The 16765-nt window shown below is 32.4% G+C and overlaps 1 protein-coding gene across 2 annotated transcripts in view; it reads right to left on the bottom strand.

The window, feature by feature from the left end:
* Nucleotides 1–16765, bottom strand: part of GRIK2 (glutamate ionotropic receptor kainate type subunit 2) — a 394781-nt gene that overhangs the window by 215847 nt on the left and 162169 nt on the right. For both annotated transcript variants that reach the window (XM_032184252.1, XM_032184253.1), the window contains exon 7: nt 15309–15482. In XM_032184252.1, coding sequence (XP_032040143.1) covers nt 15309–15482 — 174 coding nt within the window. The remainder of the gene's footprint in view (nt 1–15308; nt 15483–16765) is intronic.

The raw sequence follows: 16765 nt of genomic DNA, 5'->3' as shown, positions 1-16765 counted from the left end.
CAAGAAATAGCCATCAACATAGATAGTAGTAAAGTACGTCTTAAAAGCTTTATACATAACATTAAAATAGCTGGCATATTTTTTTTGAAACAAAATAAAAAATAAAAAAAAAAAGGAAGAAGAAGAAGAAAAAGAAAAGGAAGATAATATGAATAAACAATCTCAGCCAGCTCTTCTGTGAACAGACATCATACCATGGGTAGAGGATAGAAAAAGCAACAGCAATGGAGAGGAAATGTGTTAGAAAAGGGGACCCACTGTTTTCCAGGTGTAGCACAAGAACAGAGGTCTCAGAAATATGAAAGTTCTGATGAAGCAAAAAAAATACCCCACTGAGGAAATGGCTGCCTCATCAGTCTGAACTTCCTGAGAATTCACACAGGAGAGATGCCCTAACTGTATAAAAAACAATTCAGTTGCAACTGTTACTGCCTTCCATACCAGTTAATCACCTAGGAGACACAAATCCATAGGAAATAAGGCTTCCTTATTACCTGCTATTGCTCAAGGTACTACCTAACCTATTGTAACAATGGAAGGAAAGTAAAATCAATCATGCAGCCAGGTTCACACCACTGGCTGCAACAACAGTATATCCATTTTGTTACTTTAGTGCCAACTCTTAAGGGTTTAAGCAGAAGATAAGAAATAGAGGAATTTTGTATATTATTTTTGGAATGCAGAAGCACACCTACATATTGCCATAAGTCCAACGGTTCATAAAATCTAAAACTTGCTGTGGGGTAAAGAAAGTTCAGATCATGCGAAACTCAAGCAGTGAATATATATTGTGACAAACACATGCTAGTCAATGCTCTCACAGGTGATTCTCTGTCTAAACTTCCATTAATAATTACATAAGCTCAATATGGCTGTAAAAGAGAATTTGCTTTTAGTATAATAAGCATTTATAAATGATACCCTGTGTTTTCAATTTCAGTTTAGACACAAAGACATAGGAATTCTTTTGTCTTGGTAATTTGTTTACAGAAAGCATCTTCTCCAGGTTGAAATAAATACTTAGGTATGAGTTTTGTGTTTTTCAAATATTTTTATTAGTACACTTTTATTTTACATAAAATATCTCCAGTGAGAAGAAAATAATATTTCAGTGACAATATATTTTAATGTTTTAAAAGATAAAGTTATTTCTCAGATTTCCTTGAGGTTAAACTGTTTGTTAAATGATTCCTATTATTATTATTATTATTATCATCATAACCATTATTATTAAATAGATATAGATTTTTCGGGTGAAAGGGGATCACTTGAGGCATTAGAAACTTTCAGTAAGTGGTAGTTCTGGTGAAAACTCAGGCCATCTCCAGGTCTGGGTCTATTATTAGCCATGGAAATGTTTACTGTGGCAGTCAAAGCAATATTGCTGAGAAGGCAACAGCACTTCAGGAAATGCCTGCAACAGAATTCTATCACTTCTAGCGGCCAATCTACCAGCAGAAAAAAGCATAAAACAGACTCTCAGTCTGGTTTATTCATTAATCTTCTCTTTACCTCATTAGAAACATCTGTTTTTTTTGTTTTTTTTTTGTTTTTTTTTAATTATTAAAAAACAAAACAAAACAAACAAACAAAAAAGAAAAGAGAAAAAAAAAATCCCACTTCTCTGTAGAGAATAGGAATCTGAAGAAAAGCCAAAGCAATTATTAGTAATGTAAGCATTTAATTGCAACACATGCTGAAATTCAGCTCTCCAAGTAGGAATACTATATTTGCAGTATCAGTGTGTTTTCATGTTTAATTCCTTTAAGAGCATGAAGCTAGGCTCATGCAATGTAGTACTTGTTACTTAAAGCTACCAGTATCCTAGCCATTTTCTGAAATGCCAATATGTAGAAAAGAAGAATACACATAATCGCAGTTTCCTGACCATCACCTTATTAAAGAAAATCAATAAACAATGATGATGCCTACGAGAAAACAAGTAACCCCGCAAAAGACAGTCTCACCTTTCAAACACAGGAGCTTAAAATGGAAAATCATTCTAATTATTTTTTTAATTGGGGATTTCTTGTAAGTTTCATTAAGTTATTGTGAAAACAAATCTTTCAGTTCTGCATCCTGGATCCAAACTAATGGGTTAATTAATACCCATTAGTGTTCCATGGACAATTGGTACATTATGGCCATTTAATTGCAAATAATTTTATTTCTCTGCACATTGTTTATATTTATCAGAATAACATATAAATAATGTATCTACCAATCACCTATCACCCAATTATTTCAATTTCTTTCAAAATAAAATCACTAACTTTCACAACAAACAAAACCTAAGAGTATGGTCATAAGCCAGCAGTGATGTAACTAAAGATTTACTTCTAGTCACATCTATTGCCTACTGAATACATATCTTTGTGAAAATAATTAATCTCTACTACCTCTAGAGTTTCAAAAAATCATTGAATTAACAGTATCAGATAGAAAAACAGATATTACTAATTCTGTACAGATGACACTGCTCAAAAACTTACTCCAAGTACCCAAATTACATCATTTGGTAGGTATAGTGTAAAACTAGATTTAAATATTGGCACAAAAAAACATCTGGGGGTGGGGGGGGAATAGAGGTATGAAAGGTGGTAATTATTTCAGTAGGTTTACAAGCCTGAGATAGGAACACATCCCAAATAAAGCACTGAAAAAGAAAAGGAATGTATGCATATTATAGCTTTTCTTATTATTTAATACCGTCCTAAGCTACGCAGTAATTTTGCTCTAGCAAGGAACTCAACTATGCACCTGCTACTTCTTGCTCTCACTGGCCCAGTTTACAGCTCTGCAGGCAATAGAAGAAATGTACCTGGCACACCGAGGTACCAGAACTGAAACTGTTTGGACCACAAAAGGATACATACCTTACATTTCTGAAATTCCTTTGTACTTTACCACCCTTTCACTTCTTATTTTTTTTTTTCCTACAGAATTCAATATATACATGTAACTTTTTTTTTTTTTTTTTTATTAGAGTTTAGCATATAGTATACTTGTAAATGCTTAATTTTTAGGAAGATTACTTCTCACATCAGATTTTAAGACACCTGAGAAAAGGATTCCTGTCTTGCAATTTACTTTCTCTGATGCTCTATATACAAACCCTCCTTTCTTACACATACATCTGAAAACTATATACTATTAATCCTAATTTCCTAATCGTAAATCTGGGAAAATCACTGTGATTTTAATGTAAAATTTCAGTTAGTGATTTATGGGTATCTTTTATTAAAAAAAAAAAAAAAAAAAAAAAAAAAAAAAAAAAAAAAAAAAACAGCATCAAGTTTAGCATGGTGTACAAATGGCTGGAGACAATCTATTGTAGTCACTCTGGACAACACCTACTGTATTGTTTGATACACACAGAATATCATTTCCTTTCCTGCAAGCATCCTTTGCTGAATCACTGAATGGAAATTCCTTGCAGAATAACAGTTACTAGAAAAGTACGGATTTTAGTATTGTAGAGAGAAAAATAATGACAGCTACTGTTAGTAGTACAAAGAAGAAACTCTTAATAAAATTGTGGATTTTTTTTCTTCATTTTTGGAAATAATATACCTGCTCACAGTATATTATAAACATTAATAATTTTTACCAAGTGTCAAAAAGAACATTAAAGTGTTTCCCTTTAGAAAAGCTTAATAATTAATCACCAAAAAAAAAAAAAAAAAAAATATGAACTGAAGAGCAGAACCATATAGCCAGAATTATCTAGTACAACAGAATTATCCAGTAAATATTAAATGTTTAAAGATGCACATGGATACCAGAAGATACTGAAATTCAAACTGAAGACAGGGTGGCATTTATATTTATTCAGTAAAACTGAATAAAACTATTTAATGTATTATGACACACATATTCAGGCACACTAGAGAAATCCCAGTTGGGATTAGTAATTAAACCTGAATTGAAAAGCATAATAATTTAATGAATCAAACCTTTTACCAACAACAAAGAACTACCTCCCCAAGTCATATCAAAACTGCTTGAGCTTGATTTAAAAAAAAAAAAAAAGAAAAAAAAAAAAAGAAAAAAAAGAAAGACCACAGACATCGTGGTGGAAACGATGACTATCTGGAAAGTCAACGGACTATTTAACGGAAAATAATGTTTTCAGATTTTATTTCACCACCATTACATTCCTCCAATGAGACATTATCTGGTAGAGGGGGCCTTAATTTTCTGGAATAAAATTTCCATGCATGTAGCATAACAATTTTTATAATAATATGCAATCATAAGAAATTCCAACTACGGTGTATGCTTTCCCAGCATGGTACCTCAACTGCCCAGTGAACTCAAAAGATTTAATGTTATCCCCACTACTGACTGTTGAAGCCTTCGTTATCTAACCTTGGCCTACTTCATAGCTCATACTTGATCAAAAATATTTTTGTCCCGTAGTTTGTCTTCCCAGAGGGCACTACTCCACTAGAATAAGACACAAACAGATTTACATGAAAAATGTGTTCTTACTAGTTAGAGACCTCTAGGTCTGATGTGTTGAACAAGTATTGAAGTGTATTTGTTGTTTTTCTTTTTCTTAAGCAATCCTTGGATTCTTGCTGTTGTCCAGAGAATGAGATGTTTAAAGAACAGCATCACAATAAATTAGCCTATGTAATTTTATGTACACCATATTGGTATATGTATCTACAGTCGACTTTTAAGTTTATAAATATCACCATGTATATCACCAAATTAATTCCCTGTGCCTCTATACTTACCTCTATACTTCAGGAGCTCAATCAATCAATAGACCACAAAATAGTAAAAGCTAACACATTTCTGGGATGTAAAAAGCAGTTTTACACTGCAAACTAGAAAACTTGTACCACTGGTACAACAACCACTGGTCAAAAGGTATATATAGATTTGCCAGGTTTCCCCAAGGAGTCCAGGACAGTCCAGTCAGGAAGTCTGTGGATATCACCTTCCGAATTAATCTAACAACTTAATGAAATAATTTGCCAGAAGTCCTCCAGCTGCTAACTTGATGTTCCCTGCTTTCAATTCTAGATACACACTGCTATGATACTACCTGCATAAGGACATCCTACTTCTAACACACATGTTAACATGAAATCACACTGTCCAGACAACGGACTAGGACAAAAATTGCAAGTATTGTAATAAAAAGATTTTTTTCAGTTTAAAGATCAATAAATAAATGTTTCTTCTCAGCAAGAACATTCCTTCAGATACAGTTATTTTTATTTGGAATATGACTGCAAAATAATTCAAACTATGGAATTATGTCAGAATAATTGCCCTGTAGTATTTTAACAAAACATAAGACTAAGAAATCCAAAGCAGTCTAATATTATTAGATAATCTAATATTAAAACAGTCTAATATTATACTACTTAGCATTAATTGTCAGGTGTAATTTAAGATTAGAACAGTGTATGAATTTTGTTATGCATAACATCTGCACTCTGCAGAATCACAATAATTGCAAGTATAAACAGTCTGTAAAGAACCCATGTGTCAAATAAAACCTTTTGAGGGAGAGGAGAGGTTATATTTTACATAAGTAATATTGACAACAATCAAATCACTAGGTGTATAATATTTGCAAAGAAGAAATAGAAACTAATAGTATTTTTTTTATATAAGTATTGAGAGAAATCTCATGCACATCATATTCTTCTCAAAATAATATATTTCCAGTAGCATTTAACCACTAGGCTTGATTGAATAATTCTGTAGCATTAAGATGCATACATATATATAAATATATATATATATATAAATACTTATTTCCAGGACATTACGTGGCCCCTCATTTATTTGAAATAGGATACAGTCTTATCTCTGCTGCTTACGTACTATATATATTCTTGGGCCTTTGGAAATGGGAGTATGAAGGCTATAAAAAGTGAAATCTCCATTTTACACCATGATAGTTGCATTTAGCACAGTATTTTTTCATCTAGTTCCTATGCTGAGTGTAGCTTGGGGCTGCAGAGGCCTCAGGTGCACAAAGAAAACATATAATAATGAAAGCATATTAATTTTGTCTCCAGCCTGATGTGAAGGTACTCACATGTAGATTCAGGTTGATGCTTGAATATTCCTACATGCTGTTTAATGGCTTTGTCTGTGCACTTGTGGCCACTGTATTCCCACGTCTGTTTAAGAGGAAAATATATTCACTGCTACAATTCTAGCTAGAAGCTTGATTAAGCTGCCTAAATACAGGCATATAGCACCATCTGAAATATTCAAGGGTACCTGAGACACACACAAAAGATGGGCAGACATGACTGTGGACTTATAGGAGACCTGTGCTCTTCTGGAAGGGCAGGTGGAAGCCAGGAAAAATATCCTGTAGCATCTGGAAAGGCACTAAAAATGAGTTCATGGTGTTCTGGACAGGAAATTTTACCCCAAGATTAATTTAAAACAGTAAACATTTATCTTATCTGAATGAAAGTCCCCGTGAAGACTACATGTACTACATGAACCCATTTAAAATTAGAAACTGTTGCATCTTAATGAAATAAGCAAAAATTGATTTATAGGAAGGAGTAATAAATTTTATTAGGCAAATCAATATACATCTGGAAATAGGAAAACGTTCACTCACATGCCTTTCTATGTTTTTCATCAGAGAGAATGGTATGCCCAGAAGCTTGTTTATTTCTACCAGCTACGTCAGCCAGTCTAGTAATTAGAAAATATGAATCGTAACAGAAAAAGTAACGCATTCTTGTTTTTCACAATGAATATAGACAGTCAGAGCTTACCAAACTATGGCCAAATTAAAAACCTGAATATCCAAAGACATATTTACAATTTTCACTCTTTTTCACTCCATTATCACTTATATTATTTAATTCACCATCAAAAAACAAAACAAAAAACTCTTCAGTGTATTTGCATTACCATATCTAACCTAAGCATGAATGTAGCAAACTAAAGTTTAGCCTAATTAAACACATACTGATTTCCATTGGGCCATGATATTACCTACAACATATCTTTCAACCTCACTGTTGAGTACATACCAGCCCTAACTAATAGGCTGTGCCACTGTGAAGCTGGGGAGCACATGGGGCTAAATTGCTGGTCCCTTCACTGCACAAATTAAATGACTTTTGTTGCGAAGTAACTCATGGCTCCACTGCCACCATTCCACATCCTGTACAACTGTAACCTAATGATTTCTAGAGTTGTTCATTCCTGCAAATAAGTCTTCTGATTACCAGCTTTCATTATGCTGCTCCTAAAAACATCATTCTTTAACCATAACAGCAAAGAAACAGAATAAAAGTAACAGTGCATTTTGTTTCACCTTTTGTGAAAAGTTACAATAAATATAGTGCAGAAATAAATGATTACACTGAATTTCAAAATGTTTCTCTTATGACAATTATCTTCTTGGACACAGGTGTTTATGGTATACTGGGTTACAGTTCCCAAACTTTAAATTTCATACAGTGCAGATACTTGCACATTTCATAACTAAAGGCATTTAGGTTCCTATTTCAAAAAATACCCCATGCTAGTCTTACAGACTACACATGAATTTTTGAAGTTGCAAAAGCTCTGCCATGTCCCTACTTGCTGTTATGCTAAGAGTTCCCTCTATTACTTTCTAAAGATGTAGTAGGAGAGCTCTAACATACAAGCATTGTATGAGTGTTACTATGTTTATAAATAAACTGCGCACATCCTCAAACCACATCTGGATGAATCCTATGCAATCAGCAAGAGGCTGCAACAGCGGCAGTTCAGGTTGAATACAGGTTCTTCACCTACTGAGAGGGTGGTCAGGCACTTGAACAGGCACCCCAGTTGAACAGGCCACGGCACTGAAGTGCTGTGCTGGAGTTCAAGTGTTTGGACAACACTCTCAGATACATGATCTGGTTTTGGGGTGGTTCTGTGCAGACCCAAGAGTCTGACTTGATGATCCCTGTGGTTTCCTCCTTAGGATATTCTATGATTCTAAACCTTCCATATGGGAGAAGCTGCAATTTATTTCTGCTAAATGCTACATGACACTTGGGCATATCTTCTCTTCAAGGACAGAATTGCAAGTTTCTGATAGATCTTGTCTCCTAAAATAGCAAGAAAGACTACATGCAAGAGTCAAATATTTAATAATGTAATTAATTCTCAAAATAGCTGACATATTTCTAAAACATCTGACAGCACAAAATCTCACATAGTCCCTAAACTCATGAAGTTAACTGTGCCTAGGGGAGACTTCTAGCTTGTAATGGAGTAATAAGTAATTGTTTAGTGTTTTCTTTGAAGTACACATTTGCTGCCACAGTGTTTTACTGAACACGTCTCATCAGCAAATCCAGAAAATTCCTTTTGCTAAAGGGATAATTATAAAGCTGTCTACATAACAAGCTATCCTCTTTGAAGCTCTAAATCCAAGGCTGTTTTTCTGTAATGAGTATTTCTCTTTATTTTTATGGATTTTTTCAGACTCAGAAACTTAACAACACCCTTTTCTCATCAAATCCTTCTGTCCAGTCACAGTGCCTGCTAGCAGTTACTGAAGTATTATTTAACTAGCTACCTCAAATATAACTGTTATTTCTCAGTTGTTAGGTAGAGATAAGAAATTGCAGTCTCATAAATATCCTCTTGCTGTTAACGGAATTAAATGACTAATTTCTAACAAGTTATTCAACAAATTGGAAGCCCTCTTCATCTTCCATAAAATAACACTAAATCAACGCTAAATCAAAAAGATCGCCATTTCAAATCACAAATATAAACACGTATGAAATAATTTATTATTCTAAAGAAATCAAAGCATACTCTAAGGAATTAGTAGGAAGTAAAGCAGCTGCAAGTGCTGTTAACGCCTCTAGATGAACACCTAAACTTCATTAAAGCACTAATTCAACAAGTGAAAATATCATACTTGCTTAAGTATTTAATTAATCTATGGTTACTCGGGGATTAAAAATAGAAGTCTATTTTCCAAAAGGAAAACAAAATTGAATTCTAATAGAACTTTCTTCTTCACAGTGCAGAATTTGTATCTAGTGTAATAATGCAGATATTTAAATCAGTTTGTACAGTCATTGAAAATCCTGACATTAGGGATGAATTGAGTCAAATAAAGTAAATTAAACTTCAGAAGAGTGCTGAAGGAAAGCCCTTGATGGCATCATAAATGTTTGCTTCATTTAGGAAGAAAGGAAAGCAGAGTATTTTGTAGAATACTTAAGATACTTAATACACAAATACTTAAGAAATTGAGGTCCAGAACAAAATTAGATTAAAACATGAACCAGATATACAAACTACTGCTATTACTAACAGTGTACATTTCCAGTTTTGCATCTCCCTGACTTCTTGAGATAGTAACTAAAAGCTCTATTTTAATATTGTTTGGTTTAAATTAATCTATCCCTTTATTGCTGTAGTATTTTGTTCACCTAACTTCGATTAAAATGCATCAGAGACACAAAGATTGTGTAAAATTTCCTCGTGTAAAATGTTTTTTGAGCAGGGTATTGAACCTGGGAAATATATTCTTGTCTTTCATAGCAGCAATACATTCTTGTCTTTCATGCCATCCATATTATTCATGTCCAATTCTCTGGTATGAAAGCTACTTCTCATTTTCATGAAAAACTTGAGTAGACTTCGGTTATATCATGGCAAAAAAAATGAACTACTTTTCTTAATTTCAGTTTCAGATGGGTCCTAAGCCTTTCCTCACCCTATTAATTTCTTCCAATCTTGTCTAGAATGGAAAAAAAGTAAACTTTTCAACTGAATTAACTTAATCAAATTAGTTTAACGTGATTCATAATGGTTTATCAAAAAGTAGGCCAAAGGGCTCTCGCAGATTACAGGCTCTTTCACCTGATTACAGTTGACCATTTAACATTTTCTTTAAACAATAGGCATATTCATTACAGGATTTTTCAACCATATTAATTTAATGTAACTGAAAATATACTATTGTTGTGCATCCACACTTAATGTCCTTCTGCCATTCTTTTATTTAATAATTTTTTGTCTTATGATTAAATTCAGTAATACTTCTCAGAATATTAAACTAATATTCCTGACCACAAAGCTAAAATTAACATTCTGATAAACTAGACTTCACAGGAAAGTCATGGGACTTAGATGTTGAGAGGCCACTTAGTGGAAGCTTTCTTACAGAAGGCTTCAGAGGAAATGAACAAAGACTATATGAATATACAAATGTATTGGGTGTGCAAATATGGAGAACTATTCAGGTGAAATTACCTGTGCTTTTACAAAACCAACATTATTCACTCTTTCACTTCCCTTTCAAAATTCAAAGGCAATTATCACCTGTGCATTTTTACTGTATCATGCAGGACTGTCTGAGACAGCTTTTTGGTGGGAATGCACTTGTGACTGAGAAAGACGTATAAATGTATTTCTCGCAGCGATTATTGCATGTTTTTTCAATTGTGTATTTAAAGAAAACTTCCTAGGATCTACTGTCTTTATCTGAGAAAGACTTTTACAAATTTTAATTTTTCTATTATTTTTCTGAGGAAACCTAATATTGACCTGATCTATAGCATTCTCAAGTACCACAGTGCTTTCCTGCACCTGCCATATAAAGCTACTAAAGTGAATATTAAAGCATGGAATTAATAATCTGAACAGAAAAAAGCAAACTCCTTCCTACATAAGATGAAAGCAGATAGCTAAATCGAATGATATGCAAAAGTAATTAGTACAGAACACTTTATGTTAATGAAGAAGCTGAACTTGTTAGGTCATCTTAATTATAAATCCTAACTTCTGACTCGAGGCATAAAACACTGTGGAAGATTAATAGCTGTACAGTAGAAGAATTCTGAACTTCCATCACTATGCACGTTCTGCTTTGCTTGGTCTGAATGATGACTGTCATATATAAATGCAGGAGTGCGTTTATGCTGTTCTATTGTGGTTTTGGTTTGGTTTGGTTTGGTTTCTTCTTTCTCAGTGTATGCCACTTTGACTGACTTGATGTTGAGTCAGGTATACCAAGGCAAATTTTCTTGAAAATTGTGCATTATTCCTCTGTTCTACAGAATATTCTTTTATTAATACAGCATAGATGACAGCACTGTTTGAATTTAACAAAAATACTCAGTAATCATTACTAAGATTTTTTTTCTTTCTGTCTTGCAGGAAAATCTAAAATCCAATTTTTTCTCCAGGCTAAATCAGAATGAACCCTTGCAAAACCAAAACTTTTTATGAAATAAAACCTAGTTACATAAAATACATATTTTTATTTAATTCTTATTTTTTAGACTTACACTATAAATTCATTTTTCTAGAAGAAAAAATATATTTTTATTCCAAGTCAAAGATTCCCTCTGTTTCAGACTAGTTTCAGTCTCTCTGCTTCTGAATTGCAATCTGCAGTGTTGAAATACTTTCAAGACCACAGAAGCACAAGTCTACATACATTAATCTATCATCATACTTTTGCACATACCCACATAAACACACTAAAAATCAACCCATTTGTAAAGTCTGAGAGGACAAAGAGTAGGGAGTGTCCCTGTCCAAGTCAGAGAGCTGGAACCAAATGATCCTTAAGGTCCCTTCCAATTCAACTCATTGATCATATGATTCTGTGATCATACAAAAACAATAATCAGAGCATTTTTAAATTCAAGACCGCTGAGATACTCAGAAAAAAAAATTACAGATTACAGAAAATAATATAATCTTTTAACTGGCTTATTAAGCTAAACCACATGTGCACATGTATTTATGCTATATGTATGATAGAGGTACAAATATAGCAAAAGGATAAGAAAGAACCACTTTGATTTTCATTGGACCAAATAATAAATACGAAAGAACTATCAAAAGTATAAATGAAATCTCTTAATATTTTAGTCATGATATAAAAGCCACTTCAATAAAAGAAAATCACTGAACCTTCCACAGGATTTCTATGTATCATATTAAAATCATCATATTCACACAGTTCTACTGTGTGAAAGTCACCAACTTAGACCTTACTAGAAACCATGCATATTTGATTCTTATGAATAAACAAGCAAACCTTTTATCACAAGAAGCTTGTGTAAAGAAAATATGTATATATTCTGACACAACACATTCAAATTCTGAATATTTACTGAAATACTTCCAGACTCGCCTGAGAAACATAAAGAACAAAGCTGGTTCTTCTGTGGTTACTGTCCTACATCACAGAACAGATTTACAGAATTATTATTTATTAAATAATAGAATGTTTAAATATTTTATCATTTATTAAGCAGGTGATTTTTTTTTTCCAAAGCCCACACAAAGGAAGTTCAGAAACCCAATAACTAGAGTGTAATGTGCTGGAAATTTTGTTTGTTGCCACTAATCTTTTCAGGTATGCTAAAGCATCACCTTTCCCAGACCTGTCCTGAGCATCAGCCTGGAAACAAAGGAAAAACTGCCCTAATTGAAATCAATAGGCTCCATACTTGGAATTATAACTTGGAATCTTATAAAGTTACAAGATGAAATTTTATACCCCCTTTTCATCATGTTGGTATACTACAGGTCAGATTATGAGGAAAATAACATCCTAATAAGAGATTTACATATGTCTGTGGAAAACAGCTTTAAAACAGAAAAAAAAAAAAAAAAAAAAAAAAAAAAAAAAAAAACGGAACTCTATGAATTACAAATAGCAAAATGTTGCAATAAATATGATTAAATGTCAGAGTTAAATTCACAGTTCCAACTCTGGCAAGATGGCTACACTGATTTGCACATAGTAGAAAAGTGGAAGAAGGACACAACACAACCAACTGAGCTTATAAACTTTGTGATCCAAAACTGCCTGGTTTTACACCTCTGGAAACTAATCAGATTTGCCTGAGGTCTCTACTCAGAGAAATACAAACCTTAGTTTTTCATTTGGCAAACTGGAGTTTCAGGTGTTTAAACATCTTGTTAAATGGCATCTAGCTAGTTGGCTCAAGCTAAATTAACCCATTAAAAACCAGCAGGTTTTTGCTACTATTTTACTGAATAAGCTGTCATCAACCTCTGAAAATAAAACTTTCCTATTTCGGCCCATATCATTTACATACAGTATTCCTCAGCAGCAATTAGTGCAGCACCTTTAATTCCTCAGTGCATTTCTGACTTTAAATACACATTAACCACAGTGCAATGTCAGTCAAATTTGACAAACCTAAGAACTATTGACAGTAAATCAATAAAATGACTTATTTTATTCTACTGAGCACAGGAAGAACTTTGTGCAACAGTGTCATGACATAAATTACTTTTATGTCTTCTATAGACATTTATTTTAAAACTTACATCTTGTGTATGCCTTTTCTGTATCTAAAAGCTAGATTATAAAAGCTCTTTAAGTACCTAAAATTTATCAAAATTATTAGGCCTTTAAGTAACCTTTAAATGTTATCTGCATTTCTCAGGTATCTAAAACCCAGGCAATCAAACTGCATTTAGATGCTTCGTCTCCATAAACATTTCCTCTAAAATATTCACAACATTCTGTGTGAATACTTGGTTTTTGTGGTTACTACAGAAACCACTTAGAAGTACAAAGAGGGTTCCAGAAAATAATCCTGTATGCTTTTCATGCACTTATTTATCCTCTTCTGTCTGGAAAGTAATGTTGTAACGTATCGTCTTATGCAGTACACTAGCTATAATAAGCTTCTGCCTTACACCAGAATCTTTTCTGAGAGTGACACTTTCTTTAGAGCACCACAAGATGAAAAACATGTGATTGGCCCACAGAACTCTATTCCAATCTTTATCGCTGTGTGGCTTTTTTGACCATGGTAATACAACTATTGTTTGCACTCAAACCATCCAAAGGTTTGAGGTCAATTACATCTGTGATCAAAGCATAAAATATACAACTCCAGTGAGCGAGATGAACTGCTAAAATTTTTATGTTGAAAAGGGTAAAAGTCAAATTAAAGAGTTAATGCAAAATGGAAGCATGAAGCAATGACTTCAAAGCATCAGCTCTATATGAACTACATATATTCTTCAAACATTTCTAAAATATTGGCATGTTCATTTGCTTATTTGAAATTATTTAGAGAAATTAACAATGAAACTTTACAGATCCCATCATACAATACTTCAGAAGTGCAACACAATGAAACTATTGCATAAGTTAATTTTTAAAATGTTTCCAATTTTCATTTTCAGTACACTATTAATAACAATAAAATAAAATATTTTTGTTTTAAAAGTTAATTTTCTAAAAAAAAAAGACAAAAAGAAAATTAACTTTTAAAAACTCATATCAAGTGTAATTTAGTAGCAATATCCATTAAATCTTTATATGTTATCAACAGAAAAAAACATTCACGAGATTACTTATGTTACATGACTCATCTAACACAATCTAAACAACTGTTATATAAATCTGATATCAATCTTCAAGGAACAGAGCCTAGCATTTTTTCAAATATGAAATATTTGAATCTGAAAAGGCTTCTAAAAATCTAAAGAGCAGTAGAACTCTGTCAGCAAAGGTGTTACACATCACCCCTGATCCAGACGAAGTGGAAAATTAGATAAATACATTGCAATAACTTCTAATAAATTTGAAAATTAAATTGGTCCGAATGCAGGATATGTTTTCAAATAAATCCTTCCTTACCACTATAATATTAGATTTAATTTTAACTAATGAACAGAAAGCCACTTAAAACCCAGCAATGAAAGTTTACTTGCATGAAGGTGATTTTGATTTTCAGTAACTAAAGAGACCAGAATAATTGCAATGGAAGGGAAAAAATATATATATATATCATACTATTTACATTAATGTGCAGAAACTGGACATTGTGCAGAAACTAGAAAGATGAAATTCTTTATACTTTCCATTTAAAAAAAGTAAATAAATAAAAAAGGATTATGCAGAAGGGAAATAATAAAAATTTCATTTACTAAAAAAGTAAACATCATTATGAAAGAAATACCTAAATGAATAAAATAATTAAATATTGAGGAGACATTGTGATTTAGCTTGATTTTTGTTGGGATTTGACATGATGCCACACTACTTTTGCCAAGAAGGGAAATACAGACTGAATTAATACATTTACAATGTGGTATTATCATTTAGAAAAATACAGTATGTGTGATTTTTTAATAAAGTTGATATGCTATGTTTTCAGTCTACAGAATATTAAAACAAACACCCCAGCAACTGTTTGAATAAAGATTAAAGTAATATTTGGCCTCATGCCTCTAAACAATTTTAGTCACAGAAATGAATTTTTTCCTTTGACAGGAACACTAAACAGTGATATTCATACCGTCATAAATCCATCCAGCAAACCTGAATCAGGTTTAGGAGGTGCTTGCAATCTCTCCATAGACCACTTTTCAATGATAGATGACACCTGGCTATTTTCCGTGTTTAGAATTCTGAATCCTGTCATGTTAACACCGCTATACCGATAGGGCTCCACATCCAAGGCAAACAGGTCCTGGAGAAAAAAAAAAAAAAAAGCCTGTTTAGGGTAAGTTCAGTTGCAGAACTATATCTCCTATTAGTCAGAAATGTTCCAGTAGGCATAAATTTTATTAATAATTGCTACAAATACTATTACTAATCATTTCTTCTTTGGCTTACCAAAACATACTTTAAATGATAAAAAGAAACAGAACAGTTTCCTTTTATTTTCAGTCACTATGAAACTTTAATATGTTGACCTTTAACCACTAAAATAAGAGTGGGGGATGGGGAGAATGTACATGGCCTTCACACTTCTTGCAGTTTTTGATTATTGTTTACATTTAACCAAAAGCATTCTTCACATTTATCAATCATACTTCCAAACAGACATATCTTTGATTAGTAATTTCTCTCTACAAGCATAACCTTTGCCAATTGATGTAATTTTAATATATATGTATGTACACGTATGTATATTTACCTCCCTTCAGCACACACAGAGGCAAACATAAATGAATAAAAAGAAGAAAATCAAATTTTGGATCAAGCAACTAAACTCATGATTATTCCAGTCCTTTGATAGAAACCTTAGAAATAAAGTAGACAATAGGAAATTCAGGTAAAAGATCAAGTTTTAATTAGATTAAAATAAATAAATAAATAAATAAAATTAAAAAAAAAAAAAAAAAGATTAACAAAACAGTCATGACAACTCTTAGCTGAACCAAAACAAATTCTCATTTGGTTTACTTCTTATTTTTTGTTTCCTTTTAAGTAAAATTTTGAAGTGATATAATGAGGTGACATAATCACAGACACTACTGTTCCGTAACATATTTTTAGTTTCATTGAACACAGACATTCTCAAAATCATTTAAACTTTGTTTTTAATTTATTTTTATTTTTTTCTTGTTGGCTGTATAATACAGTTTAAATTTCCATTAAATGGTAGTGTTGGGTGTAGTATTTGTCTGAATCCATTTACTTACTAACTAGAACTGAAGAAAATATAATATGTACTATGGAAAACCAGAGTATAATTCATTATTCATTGTTGACACTGAGCCTCCCCAAAATCAAGCAGTCTCTAATCATTTTCAATTATAGCTAGTAATTATAATAACATTTTCCATGACACCTAAGGTGCTACAGGTGCTAAAGTGCTTTTAAGTTATACATTTACGAATAACCTAACTCCTGTCCTCTTTCTAAAGAAACAAAATATTCTATTGTGAAGGAAAGACCGACAATAACTATAACTATGTTACATCTTTCCCTTTAAAAGCTCTCTATTTTTGCTGTGAAAAAAACTCG

Source organism: Aythya fuligula, chromosome 3 (genome assembly GCF_009819795.1).
Source record: "Aythya fuligula isolate bAytFul2 chromosome 3, bAytFul2.pri, whole genome shotgun sequence".
In the NCBI taxonomy this organism is placed as follows: Eukaryota; Metazoa; Chordata; class Aves; order Anseriformes; family Anatidae; genus Aythya; species Aythya fuligula.
This window is presented reverse-complemented; position numbering and strand designations above follow the sequence as displayed.